The sequence below is a fragment of the Hippocampus zosterae genome, chromosome 13 (genome assembly GCF_025434085.1).
Source record: "Hippocampus zosterae strain Florida chromosome 13, ASM2543408v3, whole genome shotgun sequence".
Classification (NCBI taxonomy): Eukaryota; Metazoa; Chordata; class Actinopteri; order Syngnathiformes; family Syngnathidae; genus Hippocampus; species Hippocampus zosterae.
Genome location: NC_067463.1, coordinates 23,322,667 through 23,337,532, shown reverse-complemented (window position 1 = coordinate 23,337,532; position 14,866 = coordinate 23,322,667). Strand labels below are relative to the sequence as shown.

The 14,866-nt window shown below is 53.4% G+C and overlaps 5 protein-coding genes and 2 long non-coding RNA genes across 9 annotated transcripts; 3 read left to right on the top strand and 4 right to left on the bottom strand.

Moving 5' to 3' along the window:
* The first annotated feature begins 803 nt into the window (after positions 1-803).
* Positions 804-2,040, top strand: map1lc3c (microtubule-associated protein 1 light chain 3 gamma). The gene is made up of 4 exons (XM_052083991.1): positions 804-1,042; positions 1,123-1,178; positions 1,384-1,490; positions 1,758-2,040. The coding sequence occupies exons 1-4, from the start codon at positions 955-957 to the stop codon at positions 1,921-1,923; spliced, it is 417 nt and encodes a 138-aa protein (XP_051939951.1). The 5' UTR covers positions 804-954; the 3' UTR covers positions 1,924-2,040.
* A 281-nt stretch (positions 2,041-2,321) lies between these two features.
* On the bottom strand, positions 2,322-5,256 carry LOC127613082 (ras-related protein Rab-1A-like). 2 transcript variants are annotated; one of them, XM_052083981.1, is made up of 6 exons: positions 5,020-5,185; positions 4,140-4,212; positions 3,972-4,067; positions 3,803-3,898; positions 3,577-3,708; positions 2,322-2,880 (listed from the first exon to the last, which is right to left on the bottom strand). In XM_052083981.1, exons 1-6 carry the CDS (start codon positions 5,031-5,033, stop codon positions 2,689-2,691), a joined length of 603 nt encoding a protein of 200 aa, XP_051939941.1. In that variant the 5' UTR covers positions 5,034-5,185; the 3' UTR covers positions 2,322-2,688. The 2 variants fall into 2 exon arrangements, with proteins under 2 accessions (XP_051939941.1, XP_051939940.1); XM_052083980.1 differs by lacking the exon at positions 4,140-4,212 and having other exon boundaries at positions 5,020-5,256.
* A 47-nt stretch (positions 5,257-5,303) lies between these two features.
* LOC127613100 (uncharacterized) lies at positions 5,304-6,394 on the top strand. Its single transcript, XR_007966067.1, has 2 exons — positions 5,304-6,022; positions 6,157-6,394. It is a non-coding gene; the product is annotated as an uncharacterized LOC127613100 (long non-coding RNA).
* A 391-nt stretch (positions 6,395-6,785) lies between these two features.
* On the bottom strand, positions 6,786-10,006 carry ppp3r1b (protein phosphatase 3 (formerly 2B), regulatory s1ubunit B, alpha isoform, b). Its single transcript, XM_052083987.1, has 6 exons — positions 9,754-10,006; positions 8,970-9,009; positions 8,145-8,321; positions 8,011-8,070; positions 7,699-7,883; positions 6,786-7,602 (listed from the first exon to the last, which is right to left on the bottom strand). The coding sequence occupies exons 1-6, from the start codon at positions 9,754-9,756 to the stop codon at positions 7,555-7,557; spliced, it is 513 nt and encodes a 170-aa protein (XP_051939947.1). The 5' UTR covers positions 9,757-10,006; the 3' UTR covers positions 6,786-7,554.
* Positions 10,007-10,764: 758 nt separating this feature from the next.
* cnrip1a (cannabinoid receptor interacting protein 1a) lies at positions 10,765-11,999 on the bottom strand. Its single transcript, XM_052083988.1, has 3 exons — positions 11,751-11,999; positions 11,419-11,563; positions 10,765-11,343 (listed from the first exon to the last, which is right to left on the bottom strand). Exons 1-3 carry the CDS (start codon positions 11,927-11,929, stop codon positions 11,179-11,181), a joined length of 489 nt encoding a protein of 162 aa, XP_051939948.1. The 5' UTR covers positions 11,930-11,999; the 3' UTR covers positions 10,765-11,178.
* A 128-nt stretch (positions 12,000-12,127) lies between these two features.
* LOC127613099 (uncharacterized) lies at positions 12,128-13,170 on the top strand. 2 transcript variants are annotated; one of them, XR_007966066.1, is made up of 4 exons: positions 12,128-12,374; positions 12,494-12,596; positions 12,667-12,853; positions 12,930-13,170. It is a non-coding gene; the product is annotated as an uncharacterized LOC127613099 (long non-coding RNA). The 2 variants fall into 2 exon arrangements; XR_007966064.1 differs by having other exon boundaries at positions 12,667-13,170.
* An 87-nt stretch (positions 13,171-13,257) lies between these two features.
* On the bottom strand, positions 13,258-14,688 carry LOC127613092 (mitochondrial import receptor subunit TOM20 homolog). The gene is made up of 5 exons (XM_052083989.1): positions 14,439-14,688; positions 14,204-14,250; positions 14,050-14,131; positions 13,835-13,977; positions 13,258-13,437 (listed from the first exon to the last, which is right to left on the bottom strand). Exons 1-5 carry the CDS (start codon positions 14,560-14,562, stop codon positions 13,393-13,395), a joined length of 441 nt encoding a protein of 146 aa, XP_051939949.1. The 5' UTR covers positions 14,563-14,688; the 3' UTR covers positions 13,258-13,392.
* Between the last annotated feature and the right edge of the window lie 178 nt (positions 14,689-14,866).

Here is a 14,866-nt window from a genome sequence, read left to right as displayed (position 1 = left end):
CGCTTGCGATGAAGATGAAGTTTCCAGTCTGGACTTTTCTCGAGCCGCCATCTAGGTTTGGGCAAGCGCAAGAAAGGACGACGTTCGAAGTGAAGTGAGGAGCTTCTTCCGGGCCATTAACCCCGCCCACCAGGCGTGTTGTCTCGATAACAGAAAGGACGGCAAAAGGCGCTTTCTCGGTTCAGCGACAGCTAGGCCTTTGCAACTCGACAAGAAAACCAAAGTCAAGTCTCATCGGTTTCCGGTGCCTGAATGTCGATGAATTGGCCCCCTGCAAATTCCGACGAGTCCGTCTGGGAAAGGTGCTTCCGGCGATGCTAAGCTGACGGTAGCGTCGACCGCGAAAGTCGTTACGCGGCAAGGCGAAAAAACGCGCTCGTTGTTTTGTTTTTCTTCCTCGGCGCCGTTAGCTTCATGCTAACTAGCTCGGAGGAAGCGGCGACGGATCGCTCCGCGGCCGTGTACAAGCAGTCGACTCAACTTAGTTAAGAGGTTTCGCACAGGACGTTCGTTTCGCGGCGCCGACGGAAGGTTCTCAAAAGATCAACTTGCCTGTCGAACGAAGACCCACTTTTGTTGTTGATGCGCCGCCGAGAGCAGCCGAGCGAAGCCGAGCCCGCAGCCTTCTTCGACTGAACCTTCAACAGCGACAGCGACCAGCGCCACCACTCGCCGTCGCCCCCTGGCGGAGACAAAACCTCAACGTCCTCGGTTCTTGTTTCTCGGTGGCATTTTGCGGCTGAAGAAAGGCTCGTTTCTGTGTTCGTCGCGCAGAGTCTAAGCCCCGCCCCTTTGACGACGACTCCCCCCCCCCAGGCACTTAACGTGCGCTACAGACGCCGCGAACTAATCAGGAGACGATGCGCCGCAGCCTCGCGTGCGTGCGCGCGGGCGTCTCTTTAAACTCGCGGACGCGGGCCGGGCCCCGTCGTCCAACACGCACCGGTCGTCGTCATGCCCCCGCAGGAAAGGAACCAGCAGCAGGAGCAGCAGCAGCCGCCGCCGACGCACGGCAAACCCTTCAAGCAGAGAAAAAGCTTCGGTGAAGGCGGCAACGTCGCCCAAAAATGACTCGAGGCGCCAAATGTCTTCGTTTATTAATTCTTTTGCCTTTGTCTGCAGCCACCAGGAAGCGAGAGGTGGCGGGCATCCGCTCCAAATTCCCCAACAAGATCCCGGTGAGTCGACCGGTGACCGTTTCGCACGTTGCGCCAAGTTATCGAGTTCTGCTTTAGCGGCCACAACTTGGCCTTGTTATTTCCTCGGTGGAATATGACGATGTGATGTTGGAATATGATGTCATCATCTCGGGGCCGCCATTTTGCAATAAGAGCGCTGCAACATCGCCCTGTACTTTTTGGACACGTGACTTCCTGTTCTCAGGTGATCATCGAACGCTACGAGCGGGAAAAGTTTCTCCCTCCTTTGGACAAAACAAAGTTTCTTGTTCCGCATGAGCTCACCATGAACCAGTTTGTCACCATTATCAGGTAACATGGCAAATGAAATGACAAAAGCGAGACTAACTCCATCGGTAAACGTGAAGGACTAAAGTGTTTGTGTATTGTGGATTTGTATCTGTAAGCGACTCGCTAAGGCTCCGTATTCGTTCTTTGTCGGGGATCAAGAATATATGCGGATATGGTACTGTCCAAACCCAGAGTAGACTTTTTTTCGCTACTGTAAGCGACTCGCTAAAGGCTCCGTATTCGTTCTTTGTCGAGGATCAAGAATATATGCGGATATGGTTGTTGCAGGAACCGCATGGCGCTGTTGCCCTCGCAGGCCTTCTACCTGCTGGTGAACAACAGCGGGTTGGCCAGCATGACTCTGAGCATGGCTCAGGTCTACGGGGACCACCAGGATGACGACGGCTTCCTCTACATGACCTACGCCTCCCAGGAGATGTTTGGACAACTTTAGCGCAGGTGCGCCCAAACCATGCCCCTGCCCCTTTTTTGCCTACTTGTGTGTGAATGCAAATCATTTTGTGTGTTTTAATAAATAAATCTTGTGTACATGTCAGCGCATTGACAAGAACATCCGTGTGAAGTCAGGCTCCCCTTTTTTTTTTTTTTTTTTTAACTCTGTTGTATCCGTGACTTTGAACTAAATCTGCCGCAGCGGTCGCAATTGTTGGCGAGCGGCAAAAACTCGTTGCCGTCGCCATCGGCATATTGAGCACAAAAAAATTGCGGCGGACTGAACAACCCGCTGTGCTTTCACTGCCAATTTGGTTTTCCCGACTTTTGAAAAGCTAACTTTTTCTGGGGGTGAGCTTTATCGATGGACTTGCGCGAAGAATGCGTCGTAAGCGAGCGTGGTATCAAACATCTCCTTCATGTTTTAATGGACTTTGTCATGTATAAATATATACACTTTACAGATGGCCGGGCCACGATGGAGCACACGCTGGCTGGTTTAGCATCACGCTAGTACGCGGCAGCACGTATTTACATGGGGTGGGGGGTCATGGTCGTCTGCCGGAAGGCACCAGATCAGAGATCACGCGTGTGCTGCATTGTGAAGACGAAAGAAAGAGGCGCGCGTGTGGTTTAAAAAGGCGGGGGGCGGCCTCGGCCACACGTGTGAAGGAAAAGGCCCGCTGGCTCCTGCGCCATCGCTGACTCGGGGGGGGGGGGGGGGGTCAAATCTGTGAAGCTCCTCCCACGGGCGGGGTCCGTGAGATCAGCAGCAGCCTCCGGACGAGGTGTTGACCGGCCTGCTCTGGATCTTGACGTTGGACTTGTCGGCGGCGGCGGCGCCGGGGCCCATCCGCTTCTTGATCTCGGCCGCCATGGTCATGAAGGCCTGCTCCACGTTGGTGGCGCTCTTGGCGCTGGTCTCCAGGAAGGGGATGGCCAAGCTGTCGGCAAACTCCTGAACACACGCCGGTTTAACGACGTGTTTAAAAATTAGCGCCGTCAAGCCATTCAAATATTTAATCGCGATCAAATGTGTAATTGCATGGTTAACTCGGAATTAGCGGTGATTAATCCCAGATGTTTGTCTACTCCAAATCTGACGAACTGCAATTTTGATTTTCAATTTGACATGAACGGTTTTTTCACTTGGAGCAGTTATTCAAACGTGGAGCGCGTTTGATTATTTTAGAGCAGGGGTCACCAAACTTTTTGAGAGTGAGAGCTACTTCATGTGTCCTGATTGTGAGATGGGCTACCAAATTGATACACGTCTGAAATAACATTTGTACAAATTACATTTAATAATATTAGAACATTAGCTAGCTAGATATATACTGTAGCTAGCTAGTTAGATAACTAAATAGGTAGCTATAGAATCTATAATACTGCCCATGTTTGCATTTTTAAATCATAATTTCTACGAGCAAATCACAATCCTAGCACTGGCGGGCTACTGGTGTGGTCCTCACGGGCTACCTGGTGCTCGCGGGCACCACGTTGGAGACCCCTGTTTTAGAGCAACGCAACATCCGCCGTGACGCATTAATCTCGCGATTAAAAAAAAAAACATGAATCGAGTTAAAATGGTTTTAAATGAATGCCGATAACGCCGTTAAACTGACGGCACGCGCAAAAATGTTTTAGGATTAACCTTGGCCGTGGTGTAGTCCACCACTTTCTTGGTGGTCAGGTCACATTTGTTGCCGACCAGCAGCTTGTTGACGTTCTCGCTGGCGTAGCGGTCGATCTCCTGGAGCCACTGCTTCACGTTGTTGAACGACTCCTGGCACACGCCGGGGGGGAAACGACGTGGCACTCTGTGAGCGGCTCGAAGATTGAACGGCGCGCGTTTCGATGAAAAAGGGGCGTGTCCTGACCTGATCGGTGACGTCGTACACCACGATGATGCCGTGCGCGCCTCTGTAGTAGCTGGACGTGATGGTGCGGAAGCGCTCCTGGCCGGCCGTGTCCCACTGCCGCGACACAACGGCGCGTCAAAAGGTCAAATGGCCGGCGCGGGCCGAGAGCCAACGATCGTCTTCTCACAATTTGCAGTTTGATGGTCTTCCCGTCCAGCTCGATGGTCCGGATCTTGAAGTCCACGCCGATGGTGCTGATGTAGCTCTCCGTGTACGTGTCGTCCTGGGACACACAAAACCGTTGGTGAGCGGTCGTCACGGTGACGGGAGTACCAAACGACGAGGGAAAACTTACTGCGAAGCGAAGCAGCAGACAAGACTTTCCAACACCAGAATCTCCAATCAGCAGCAGTTTGAATAAATAGTCACTATGCGCACACACACACACGCAGTGATAAATACATACATTGTGTCATTGTTTTTTTTTTTTTCTCCTTCCTAATTTTGCCAAAGCCATCAATTCTCACCAAGGGCCGACGCCATTTTGGCTAGTACATTCAAATCGTAGCGAACAAGCAAAAACGACACGGCAATCTTTGACGGGCTTCGTAATTCTAAATATTGTCTTTCGGTTCCATTTAGTAGTTCTGCTTGTATGATGCGTTGTAAGGATTTTATTTTTATTTTTTCTTTTGCCTTGATGTCAACATATGAGCGCATTTCTTTTCTTTTTTTTTACTCCCAAAAAGAAATGATATCGCATGTCGCTCATCGCGAGTGGTGACGTCACTTCGCGAGTTACGTAATCGTCAACAACACGACGGCTTCGCGGATGTGGCAATTTCCTGTTGCCAACTCGTGACTTTTTAAAGACCGTTCGGTCGCTTTTTTCTAGCTTCATTAGTTTTTTTTTTGGTTATTTGTATTTTGCGGGGGTAGGAGGTTGTTAAAATTGTGACCCTCGGCTAAGACTACCTAGCCGTCCGGTTAGCCCGCTAGCCGGCAAGGAAATCAGCCAAGTCGACACAATGGCTAAGACGCGACAACACGTTGGCACACCCCTGGACGATACAATAAAAACGAACATCACAGGGAAAACAAACAAATCGATAACCATATCGACACTGCTCCGGGCATGCTAACAAAGCAGCTGATGTTAGCTTAGCTTTAGCTTTGCTACTGACAGCTGTCCCATCTCCTACCGACGGCGACACACACCCAAGAGCAACACTTACTATTCGGGATTCATCTTTGACTGCCGCTCGGGGATGCTTGTCGCGCTGGATCGTTTGGTGGAAAGGGACGAACGCGAACGTTTTGAGGTGTCCAAAAGCCAGGGGTGGGGTGGGGGGTAGAAAAGGGAGAAAAAGAAGTGCCGAAACTGGTTGTCGCAGACGAAATGTCGTAGACGAATCAAATATGGCACCGCCTACCCGGAAATAGACGGAGGTTGGCATTGTGGATATTGTAGTCGCGTGATGGCGTCGTCACACCGATGCGGAAGTTGGGCTCGTTTTATTACGTCACAGTCAGATATTCGTTGTTCAATCGTAATTCCAACAATGATTCCTAATCTTTCAGTTTTAATGAAATATAATGTTCTATGAATAGTTGAAAGTTCAATAGAACGCAAAATCGTGGCGTATTGAAACTCTGAAGACGAGACGCGTGCGAGTGCGCATGCGTAGGATCGTCCAGCCACCGCCGCCTCCCGGCCAAGATTTTTATTTTATTTTTTTTGCCTTCCGGCCATGATGGCGGGCCTTTCAAATCGAGGTGTGACGTCGGAGCACGTTCGACGGGAACGTTAGAAGAAACGTTGAGAGCGCAACAGCGGCTCGTCGCCGAGCGGACGCGGGAGCGCTAGCAGGTTGATCGTGTCCGCGGCCATGAAGGGACGGATTTCCTGGACGGCGATTCGGATGCCTTTTTCTCGCGCGAGCCGTCGCGGGACGACCCGGCCGACGACGAGATGTTGCGCCGGCTCTGCGAGGGCCCGTAGAGCGGCGTCGACCGCAAAGCGCCCGATCGCTCAGCGACCTCCTCCGTTCCGGATTCCTATCAGCGGCGGCGGGGGGCCCGTTTCCACGGCGACCAACAAGTCTCTTTCCGTGTCGACAAATGGTACCGTTCCCGCGGTGACCGGCGAGACGGTTTCTTCGGTGACCAAGAGGGCTGTGGACTTCTGTCCCGTTTCCATGGTGATGCATCATCCCGTTTCCATGGTGACGAGCAAAGGTAAGAGGCCTATTTTTTTCCACCTTTGTGCCAAAAGAAATCACATTTTAAAAAAAGTCAGCATGAAAAGACATGTTGCTATGGTGATGTGTTTTTTTTACCCCCCCCCCCCCCGCTCGCACTTGTGCGTCAAGCCAAATGCTCGGCGCAGGAGATCGAGCTGAAGAAGCAGCGGGCCGTGGAGCGCCGCCGCCGCCTGCTGGGAGGGGGTCCGCATCCTCAAATGAGAAGTGCCAGCCTACTTTGACGGGGGGGGGGGGCCTCATCGTGAACATTTCCACGCGCTGCCTGGAAATGTCCTGCCAACCGCCAACATGGGGTGGAAAATCAGCATTGCTAATTTGTTGGCAATAAACTTGTGGCATCAGTCAAGCGAGCAGCTTTCATTTTTTGATGGGGGGGGGCAATTCAATGTCCGTGTTTTGGGGGCGTGGGGCACATACAATGAGCTGGTGACTTATTTTTTGTGGGGGGTGGCAATGGCTTAGTGATGACAAAAGTGGGCGTGGCCTGGACGAGGCGACCAATCGCAATAAGTAAGAATGGGTACGCTTCCAATCGCAGGGCCGTTTGCAATCAGCTTTGGGGGCGGGGGTGTTTCAACGTCATATCCTTCAGAAGTTATGTCCTGTATCGTCGTGCGTTTTGTCCGATTTTAACAACGGGCAGACAGATGATTCATCCTAAATATGAAGGCCCTTTTGCGGGTGGTTTCTTGACCCCCTTCAACAAAATACCAGAAAGAGCGGCTTTTTTTGGGGGGGGGGGTTCTTTTCGACATCAACCTTTAATTGGCAACACGGTGCGTTAGAAATGTTCATATTCACGTCAGGATTCACATGTAAACACCACAGTCGCGCCACCCTGGCGTTGAAATGAGCCCGCGGGCCGACGGCTCCGAGTCCCCCCCTCCGACTTTGACAACGCCGTTTCCGTTCGCCGCAGAGACTGCCGGCCCGCGAGGCTCGATGTCACCCGATCTCGCTCGGGGCGAGCGGGGCCCGGGCGCTGCATAAACCGCACACGCGTGCAAAATACACACACACACACACGCATGCAAACGTCACGCATGCAAACGCGCGCCGAGAGGTCACGTGACCGCCAAAGGGCACACAAATAAGACTTGTCGGAACGGACACTTGATTTTTCTCTTCTCGTGTGCTTGGGTGTTCATCAGCAAGGGTCTTGTGTCCAGCCATAACGCCCCCCCCCCAACTCCAAAAGAAGAAGCGGCGAGGTTCACGAAGCGGGCGGCCGGCCGGCCCCCCTTCCCCAGTGCATCAAGACTTGTTGATTGACATGCGAGCAGCTGGGGTGGGGGTGGGGGGCTGTTGAGTCCTGTTGATTGACATGCGAGCAGGGGGGGAGGGGGGCGCCGTTGAGCTGCGCGGCAGAATAAATACAAACACGCACGCAACAAACGCGCCGGCAAATTGCCGTCGCTCGGCAAAAAACAAAACAACAACAAAAACGCCTCGGGAGGGGGGGAGGGGGGGCTGCGGACAGCACGGCGTCGAGGAGCGGCAAGCCCGTCACACGTCCACCACCATCTTTTTGTGAATGTCCAGGCCGCCCACCACCTGCAGGGGGGGGCACACACACACAAACACACACATATTTTAACGGGGCCAATAACATTTCACGGTAGTGGATGGAGCGGGGGGGGGGGCACGGACCGCGCAGAACTCCTCGAAGGATATCCTCCCGTCGCCGTCTTTGTCGGCGTTGATGATGGTCTTGTCGACGATCTGTTGCAGCTGCGTGTCCTTCAGGTTGTTGCCCACCATCATCTTCAGGACCTGGAACAGCTCGCCGTTGGAGATGTAGCCGTCCTTGTCCATGTCGTAGATGCGGAAGGCGACTGCAAAAAAAAAAGAAAAAAAGAACAGGGATGGCAATGGATAGTGATGAAAAAAAAAAGCGGGAAGGGACAGGGCCATCCCCCCTGAAAGATCGCCTCGGACTTTGGATCATCTGAGTCGACTCACATCGTAGCTTTTGCTCCTTGTCTCCTTTGACGCTGAACTGAGAGACGCCCTCGATGAATTCTGAACAAAAAAAAATCAAAAGTTAGTGGACGACGACGACCCCCACCCTGACCCCCCCTCGGGCGGCTCCCCACCTTTGAAGTCCACCTCCCCGTTGCCGTCGGTGTCAAAGATGTCGATGACGCGCTGCACCAGAGGGTTCTGCTGCAACTCGGGCAGCGACATGAACTCCTCCACGCTCAGAGAGCCCGAGTTGTCCAGGTCCAGTTTCTTGAAGCGCTTGCCCAGACGCTTTATCTCGTCGGCGTCGACTGACCCGGCCGGCGGCGAAGACGTTGACGGACAGACGAGAGAGACCCGATGAGCCGCAAACTCACCCGACTGACGGCGGGCTGCGGCCATGGCGCCTCGCTAAAGAGCTGACTCGGCGCCGGCGCTAATCTCCAAGAGGGGAGGGCGGGCCTAATCCGTTTTCAAACCTCTTTTCTGACTCGCTCTAGTATTGGCTGCTACTGAATGAGTTTAACCCCCCCGCCCCCCCCCCCCAAAAAATACCGTATTTTCACGACTATGAGGCGCCATTAAAAGTCTTCCATTTTCTCCAAAATGGACAGGACGCCTTATGATGCGGAGCGCCTTGTGTATGCGCCGAGTTCCAGAACCTGACCGACAGCCGACACGCCGTTTATATAGTGAAAAGGCGGAAGTGGCTGACAGGCATGCGGCAAACAAGTCGGCCAATCAGTGAAGGGTGGGAAACGAAAAAGCTCCTTCGCTCCCAAAGACGTTTTGAAACGCCTTTTTTGCAATTCAGTTTGGGGGCGTTGCCCTTTAGCAAGCGCGGCGCAACGCCAAGCGGTTTCGAGGCCCGCACAACATTTTTTTCACGCGGTCCTTACAAGAGAGCCAAAAGTTCGAGGGGCGGGGCGCGGCCTTGGCCGCAACGATGTCATACTTACAGTGGGAGCACATGTCCAGAGCGTAACTTGCCTCGTTTCCCTGGAAAACAAAACGACAACATTCACAGTCTTTCGGGCCTTCATCTTATCCTCGAATGACCGTTTTTTTCATTGGACGCAAGGATAACATTCATTCTTTTTTTTAAGAGGGGGGGGGGGCGAAAATGAACAGTAACTCAAAAACAGGCCAATGTTCCGTTACCAATACGTATTCAATTCTCTTGAATTCTGTTTAGTTTTTGAGGAAACAAGTCAATTTCCCCATTGTGGGATAAAGGATATCTTATCTTATCTTAATGCAACGAACGGAGTAGACGTGGTTACGGCTCACATATTTTGGAAGCGATTTCATTTGATTTGCCCACGCCAAGATTCATATTCCGCGACAGCTTTGCGAGTTGTCGGTCGCGTCCATTTCACGGCATTTTGATCAGCTTTTATTTTGGTAGCGCTTTTCCCCGCCGACCCGGGCCACTTCCCTTCGCCGTAGCTAAGGCGGCTAAGCTCGTAGCATCGACGAGAGCAGCCCAGCGAATGCCGATTCCAAGGCGCATCGAACGCCGCCAAGCGCGTTGCAATGTTCGGGTCGGCAAAGTGCGCACCCCCCCTAATAAAATAACGCACGCAATAAAACCATCCAAGCGTTCTGGCGGGCCGTCGCGTCGTCACGAGTGCCAGACGTCGAAGGCCCCATCGATGCGATTCGGACGGCGGCTAACGTTAGCTCGCAAACGTCGCCAGGCTCTCGCCCACCAAACGAGGCGATGCGTCTTCGAGAACTTACCATGTTGCCTGTCGAGCGGAGAGTTTGGCCGACGATCGGGTGCTCGTGCTGACGTACTCGCGCGTCGAAGAGACAGCCGAGCCGGCGGCGCTAACGGAGGACTGGGCGAGAGCGACCGGCAGCCGACGGGGAACCAGCGGCAGTGCGGCAGGGGGGGCGGGGCCTCGGCGCTCCGGGAAGCCTCGATTCGGCGGCGGGAGGGGACGGAAAGGCCTCGCTCATTCGTCGACGCGACGGAATCGGTGTTCAAATGTGTTTATAAAGTAAGCGTGACGTCATAAGACGGCACATCAACGAAGCAGCCGATGAAATAGTTCAACAAAAAATAACAATAAAAAAAAATAGGAAGAAGAAAAGGCGTTTGGAAGCCCTGTGGGCGGAGTCCATGCTTTAGCTCCACCCCATTGTGAGCCACGCCTCCAACTGCGCTCAGCACCCGGGCCTGCTCGACACGACTGAAAAAATGAAGTGGTCCCTCATTTGTCGCGGGTGATATGTTTTCAGAGGGTGGGGGTGAATTGCTGCCAAGTAGAGGCTTTTAAAATATTTCTTTTCAAATACTTTACGCCGTGACAACACACACACACACACACGCAGTTTTCACCCTTCCACATGCGTGTTCCATATCATGAATTTACCCTTGAAAACGCAAAACAAAGAATAAACCCCCGGCGCTGTCAATTCTTGTCTTTCCAGCGAGAAACACAGGGATGGCAATGGCTAAGTGATGACAAAAGTGGAAAGGGGCGTGGCCGGGACGGGGCGACCAATCACAGCGAATAAAATGATCAATTTAAGAAATAAAACGTCGAATTTCCACGTATCCGCGCAAAATTGCCATCCATGAAAACACGGCCCAGACGTGAGAACGGGACTCGGAGACGTGGGGGGGGGGGGGGGGGCAGATGAGCTCTTGGTTATTATGATCCAAATATTGTCTGCTATGGAGTGGTCTGACCAAGAAGGAAGAAAACTGGACAATCCCCCCTTCCCACGTTTCATTCCAGGACAGAAGAGCCAACGAGTGAGCGGGCGCTTTATTCTGCTGCCCCCCCCCTTTCTTTTTTTTTTTAATCAAGGAAGGAAAACAACATGAAAGCCAAACAAAGGGCATTCCCCACCACCACCACCACCAGCAACAACAACAACACAGGGATGGCAATGGCTAGTGATGAAAACAGCAGAAAGGGGCTTGGCCTGGACGGGGCGACCAATCGCAACAAGTAAGACATCATACGCATCCAATCGCAGGGGCTGTTTACAATCAGAAGATGGAAAGACTGATCGGGGAGAGCTCGTGAAAACTCGACCGTAAGGTACCTGACCCCCCCCCCCCATTTTTTTCTCAATTTTTCTCAACACTGACACAAAACGTGCGACGATGCGACCGCCGCCGGCGAGAGAAGACGAAGAAAATGCGGGTGCTCAGTTGAAGGCCTCCTTGTTGATCCACATGAGGGTGCGCGTCTCGTTGGGTTTGCACTCGTACTCGATGCTGCTGAATTTGTTCCCAAAGTGGCAGTGCTCGCGCTTGTAGTAGTTGTAGTACTTGGCCTGCCACACCGTCTCGAAGATGCCCGCGCGCTCAAACTGCACAAAAAAAAAATGGGTTCCCAAATGTATCGCTCGGTTGAATACAAGTCGCAAGCGGCATCGTTTGCTGACCTGTATGCTGACTTGCACGGGCTGCCGGTCGCCGCTCTTGGTGTGCGGGACGCCCTCGGTGTCGTAGCGTCCGTGATAGACGACGTGATCGGCGTCTCGCGACTGCTCCTCCAGAGGGAACACCACGCCGCCGATGTTCATGCTCCTAAAATTTGGTCGAGAAGGGAGACGTTCCAAAACCGAGGTTTGACAGTAGTTCTGTTTGATATGGTGACGCAAAAGGGGGGAGGGGGGAGAAAATTACGTCCGGCCGCTCGGAGCCATTCCGGCGTCAGGTGGATACGGAGCGCGTTTCGATACGCGGCGCATTGCGTCGTCTCGGCTTTCCTTACGTGGCCTCGACGGCGCCGGGCTTGACGAGCACTTGGATTTTGTACTTGGAGCCCGTGAGCAGCTTGATGGTTCGGGTTTGCCCGAAGCGGCTTCCGTCCACCTTGAAGAAAACGTCACCGTCGTTGGGTTGGATCCACAACGAGATGGAGATGTGAACCAGCGCCGGGACATCGTCCATTTTCGCGCAGGGTGGGGGATGGGGAGGGGGGTGGTTATCCTGCGGGATCGTGAGGAGGCTGAGGGAGGCGAGTCAAGCGCGCCCGAGCGAGCACCGCCGCTTCCGCTTGCCGACTTCAGAATAAAAGCGACGCGAGAACCGAGTCAGTGTGCGACCGTCCGAAAGAGAGAGAAGATGCCGGAATAGTCGCGGTCGATACGAAACGCACATCAAGCATTTGATGGAAAAACATCTACGCGGGTGGCGTCTCAAAAGAAACGAGTGCGATTTCAAATTAAAAAAAAAAATCGGCGAGGCCTTCCGGTTGTGCGCATGCGCTCTCCAACCAGGAAGTGCGCCCGTGGGCGGCGCCATGTCGGGCTTCATGGTTGTGAAATAAAGAAGAGGAGATGACTTTTTATTTTGCCTTTTCACACGGACGGCGGCACTCCAACGGCCCAACGTTGTAAGCACGGCCGACTTTTTTTCAAGCCCACATGACGCGTTCGTGGGGGGCTGGTGCTGGACGCATTTCGGTCAACGCCTGTATTCGTTATTTTATTTTTCATGACATGTGGCTTCCAGTGCACCTCCGATGTCGGCCTTCGAGCTGATCACGATGCACGGCGGCGATGCCATCCGGCTTCCGCCGGGGGAGACCGTCCTCGGCCGGGGGCCTTTCCTCCGAGTGAGTCGCCATTTAGTGACGTCACGCACATATTTTTTTTTCCCTTCTTCTTCTTGGCTTATGATGTTAGGTGAGCGATAAGCGAATGTCCAGACATCACGGCCTGCTGGACAACCGAGATGGACGACTGCGCCTCAGATGAGGGAGGGGGGGGGGGGTTGTCCCTTGATAAAAGGCCATCATTGTGCTTCCTGCTCATGTGCTCCGCAGGAAGAATCCCCTTCACCATCAACAATACCGACACCCAAAGCGAGCAGGTACCCGCACGTCCACCCCCCAAACAAAAAAAGCTTTCATCCAGACATTTGGAAATAAAGTCGTACTTGCCGGCAGGCCGTCCCCAAGGCGGGGGCGGCGCCCGACTCGGATTGGGACTCCGGCGACTCGGATTACGCCCCATCGCCCGACTCTGACTAAACCCCAAGGTTCAACCCCCCCCCCCCCTCGAAAGACTCAATCGCCGCTCCGAAAACGTTCGAGGGACGATTTCACAGCAGCTGAGTCGACAGCTGCTTTGACTTTTGACAGGAGTCGAGTGGTGCGAATAAAAGCTTTTTACTCTGAAAGACACAAATGCTATTGGAGCTGTTTCGCAGCACGGGTGGGTTGCGGGTGGTGGGGGGGGGGGTCGCCATCAACAAATGATCACGTCACAAAAGAGCAAGTTTGTTCCCACTTTTATGATTGCTCCGCGGGATGACAACAAACTAGAAAGAAGAAAACAACGTCCCCGACAGCTCGGGGGGGGGGGGGGGGTTGGGTCGTCGCCACGGAACGAAGACGAGGACGGCCACCTTCACTCGATGTCATCCTCGCTCAGACTCTGCGCGCTCACGATACGCTATGGCACGCACACAAGCAGAAAGATCAGTCAAGAGTCATCCAAAGGCCAAGTGCAGCATCATCAAAAATGAGTAGGATTCCTTGTGTAAGCTTACCTTGGCCATTGGGGGGGGGGGCGACGCCAATATTAAAAAGGATATTTTATACAATATTAATTTAATCCAATATTATTGTTTTTTGCAGAAGATTGAGGAAATATGCGCGTAGGTATTGTGATGCGGTTAGTCGACATGTGTTGCTGCACCGCGCGTGTTCAAACTTTTTTTTTCAGGCCTGCCAATTTTGTCGCGCTTTGAAAAGAAGACGTTCCATCGAGCATCGGCACGCTTCAAAATGCAACTCCGCAAGGGGGGGGGGGGGGGCTGCTAATTAGGAGCGGCGGGCCGAGGCCCCACCTGACTGATGGTGGGCAGCTTGGTGAGGAGCATCTGGAAGACGGGCGGCGGCAGCGTCTGCTGGAGGACCTGCAGGAGCTGCTGAGGCTGTCCGCAGACGGCGATGGCGTTGGTCAGGTGGTCCACGCCCTTCTCGTAGTCGCCTGCAAAAAAAATAAATTAAAAAAAAGGGACGACCCGACTGGCACAACTCTCGCGGGGCTCCTCGCTGTTACCTTGGGCCAGAAGCTCCTCCCCCAGCTGGATCTCCTCCAGGAAAAACTTCTGGACGGCCTCCGAGTCTTTCAGGTCCGGGAGCTGCTCGCCGATCAAACCAAAGTTTTAGGCAAGCCTCACCTTTAGAGCCGAGAAGAAAACGCGACAAGTCACCTTGGCCATGCCGGCTCGCTCTTTGGCCACCTTCTGCTTCCTCCGCCCTAAAAAGGAAGACATGAGACAGACTCGAGCATCTCCTTGTGGCCCCACAATGACGTCACAGAAAGACGAAAAACGTGAGAAAGGCCGCCTCGGCTCGGTTCTCTGCCGGTCGAATAAAAGCGGTCCGAAATGCAGCGGACGGGACCGAACGCTGATGATGAAGAAGAAGAGGAAGGGCAACACTCACGTTCGCGCAACCTGTTCTTGAAGTTGGGGTCGCTGCGTCTCTTCCGATCGAAATAGAGGCAATAACCGACGAAGAGTGCCCCGCACACCCCGGCCGCGATGGCGCTCGTCTTCCCGACCATCATCGCCCCCAAAGTCCGCTCGATCTTGCGACCGCGACGGCGATCTTTTCTCCTTTTCTGGCCCGTTTGGGATACCTACCGACGGCAAGAGGGGAGGGAAGGCGGACAGACAAGTCGGGAAGGAAGAAAGGACCCCGGAAAGACCCCGATCCGTCACAGACGTTTAGTCGTCCGCTGATCGCCTGTCGGAAAATACACAACGCTTGAAAAAGGGCGTTTGTAATCGGTGCCCCGAAACCGTTCATTTATTTGGGAACTGTCCATCTGTTGCGCCAGAAATTGTTTGATTTTTTGTGGTGTTTTTTCA

What these genes read in the sequence shown, in the direction of transcription:
- map1lc3c (XM_052083991.1), top strand. Translation starts at nt 955, where the DNA reads ATGCCCCCGCAGGAAAGGAACCAGCAGCAGGAGCAGCAGCAGCCGCCG. An exon ending in CAAGCAGAGAAAAAGCTTCG is followed by an intron (nt 1,043 to 1,122) that starts GTGAAGGCGGCA and finishes CTTTGTCTGCAG; the next exon opens with CCACCAGGAAGCGAGAGGTG. An exon ending in AATTCCCCAACAAGATCCCG is followed by an intron (nt 1,179 to 1,383) that starts GTGAGTCGACCG and finishes TCCTGTTCTCAG; the next exon opens with GTGATCATCGAACGCTACGA.
- LOC127613082 (XM_052083980.1), bottom strand. Translation starts at nt 5,241, where the DNA reads ATGCCAACCTCCGTCTATTTCCGGGTAGGCGGTGCCATATTTGATTCG. An exon ending in TGTACGACGTCACCGATCAG is followed by an intron (nt 3,709 to 3,802) that starts GTCAGGACACGC and finishes GGCGTGTGCCAG; the next exon opens with GAGTCGTTCAACAACGTGAA. An exon ending in TGGACTACACCACGGCCAAG is followed by an intron (nt 2,881 to 3,576) that starts GTTAATCCTAAA and finishes GCGTGTGTTCAG; the next exon opens with GAGTTTGCCGACAGCTTGGC.
- ppp3r1b (XM_052083987.1), bottom strand. An exon ending in CGGGGAGGTGGACTTCAAAG is followed by an intron (nt 8,071 to 8,144) that starts GTGGGGAGCCGC and finishes TTTTTTGTTCAG; the next exon opens with AATTCATCGAGGGCGTCTCT. An exon ending in CAAGGAGCAAAAGCTACGAT is followed by an intron (nt 7,884 to 8,010) that starts GTGAGTCGACTC and finishes TTTTTTTTGCAG; the next exon opens with TCGCCTTCCGCATCTACGAC.
- cnrip1a (XM_052083988.1), bottom strand. Translation starts at nt 11,929, where the DNA reads ATGGACGATGTCCCGGCGCTGGTTCACATCTCCATCTCGTTGTGGATC. An exon ending in CCCGGCGCCGTCGAGGCCAC is followed by an intron (nt 11,564 to 11,750) that starts GTAAGGAAAGCC and finishes ACCAAATTTTAG; the next exon opens with GAGCATGAACATCGGCGGCG. An exon ending in CCGTGCAAGTCAGCATACAG is followed by an intron (nt 11,344 to 11,418) that starts GTCAGCAAACGA and finishes TTTTTTGTGCAG; the next exon opens with TTTGAGCGCGCGGGCATCTT.
- LOC127613092 (XM_052083989.1), bottom strand. Translation starts at nt 14,562, where the DNA reads ATGATGGTCGGGAAGACGAGCGCCATCGCGGCCGGGGTGTGCGGGGCA. An exon ending in AGCGAGCCGGCATGGCCAAG is followed by an intron (nt 14,132 to 14,203) that starts GTGACTTGTCGC and finishes ATCGGCGAGCAG; the next exon opens with CTCCCGGACCTGAAAGACTC. An exon ending in AGCTGCCCACCATCAGTCAG is followed by an intron (nt 13,438 to 13,834) that starts GTGGGGCCTCGG and finishes TGCGTGCCATAG; the next exon opens with CGTATCGTGAGCGCGCAGAG.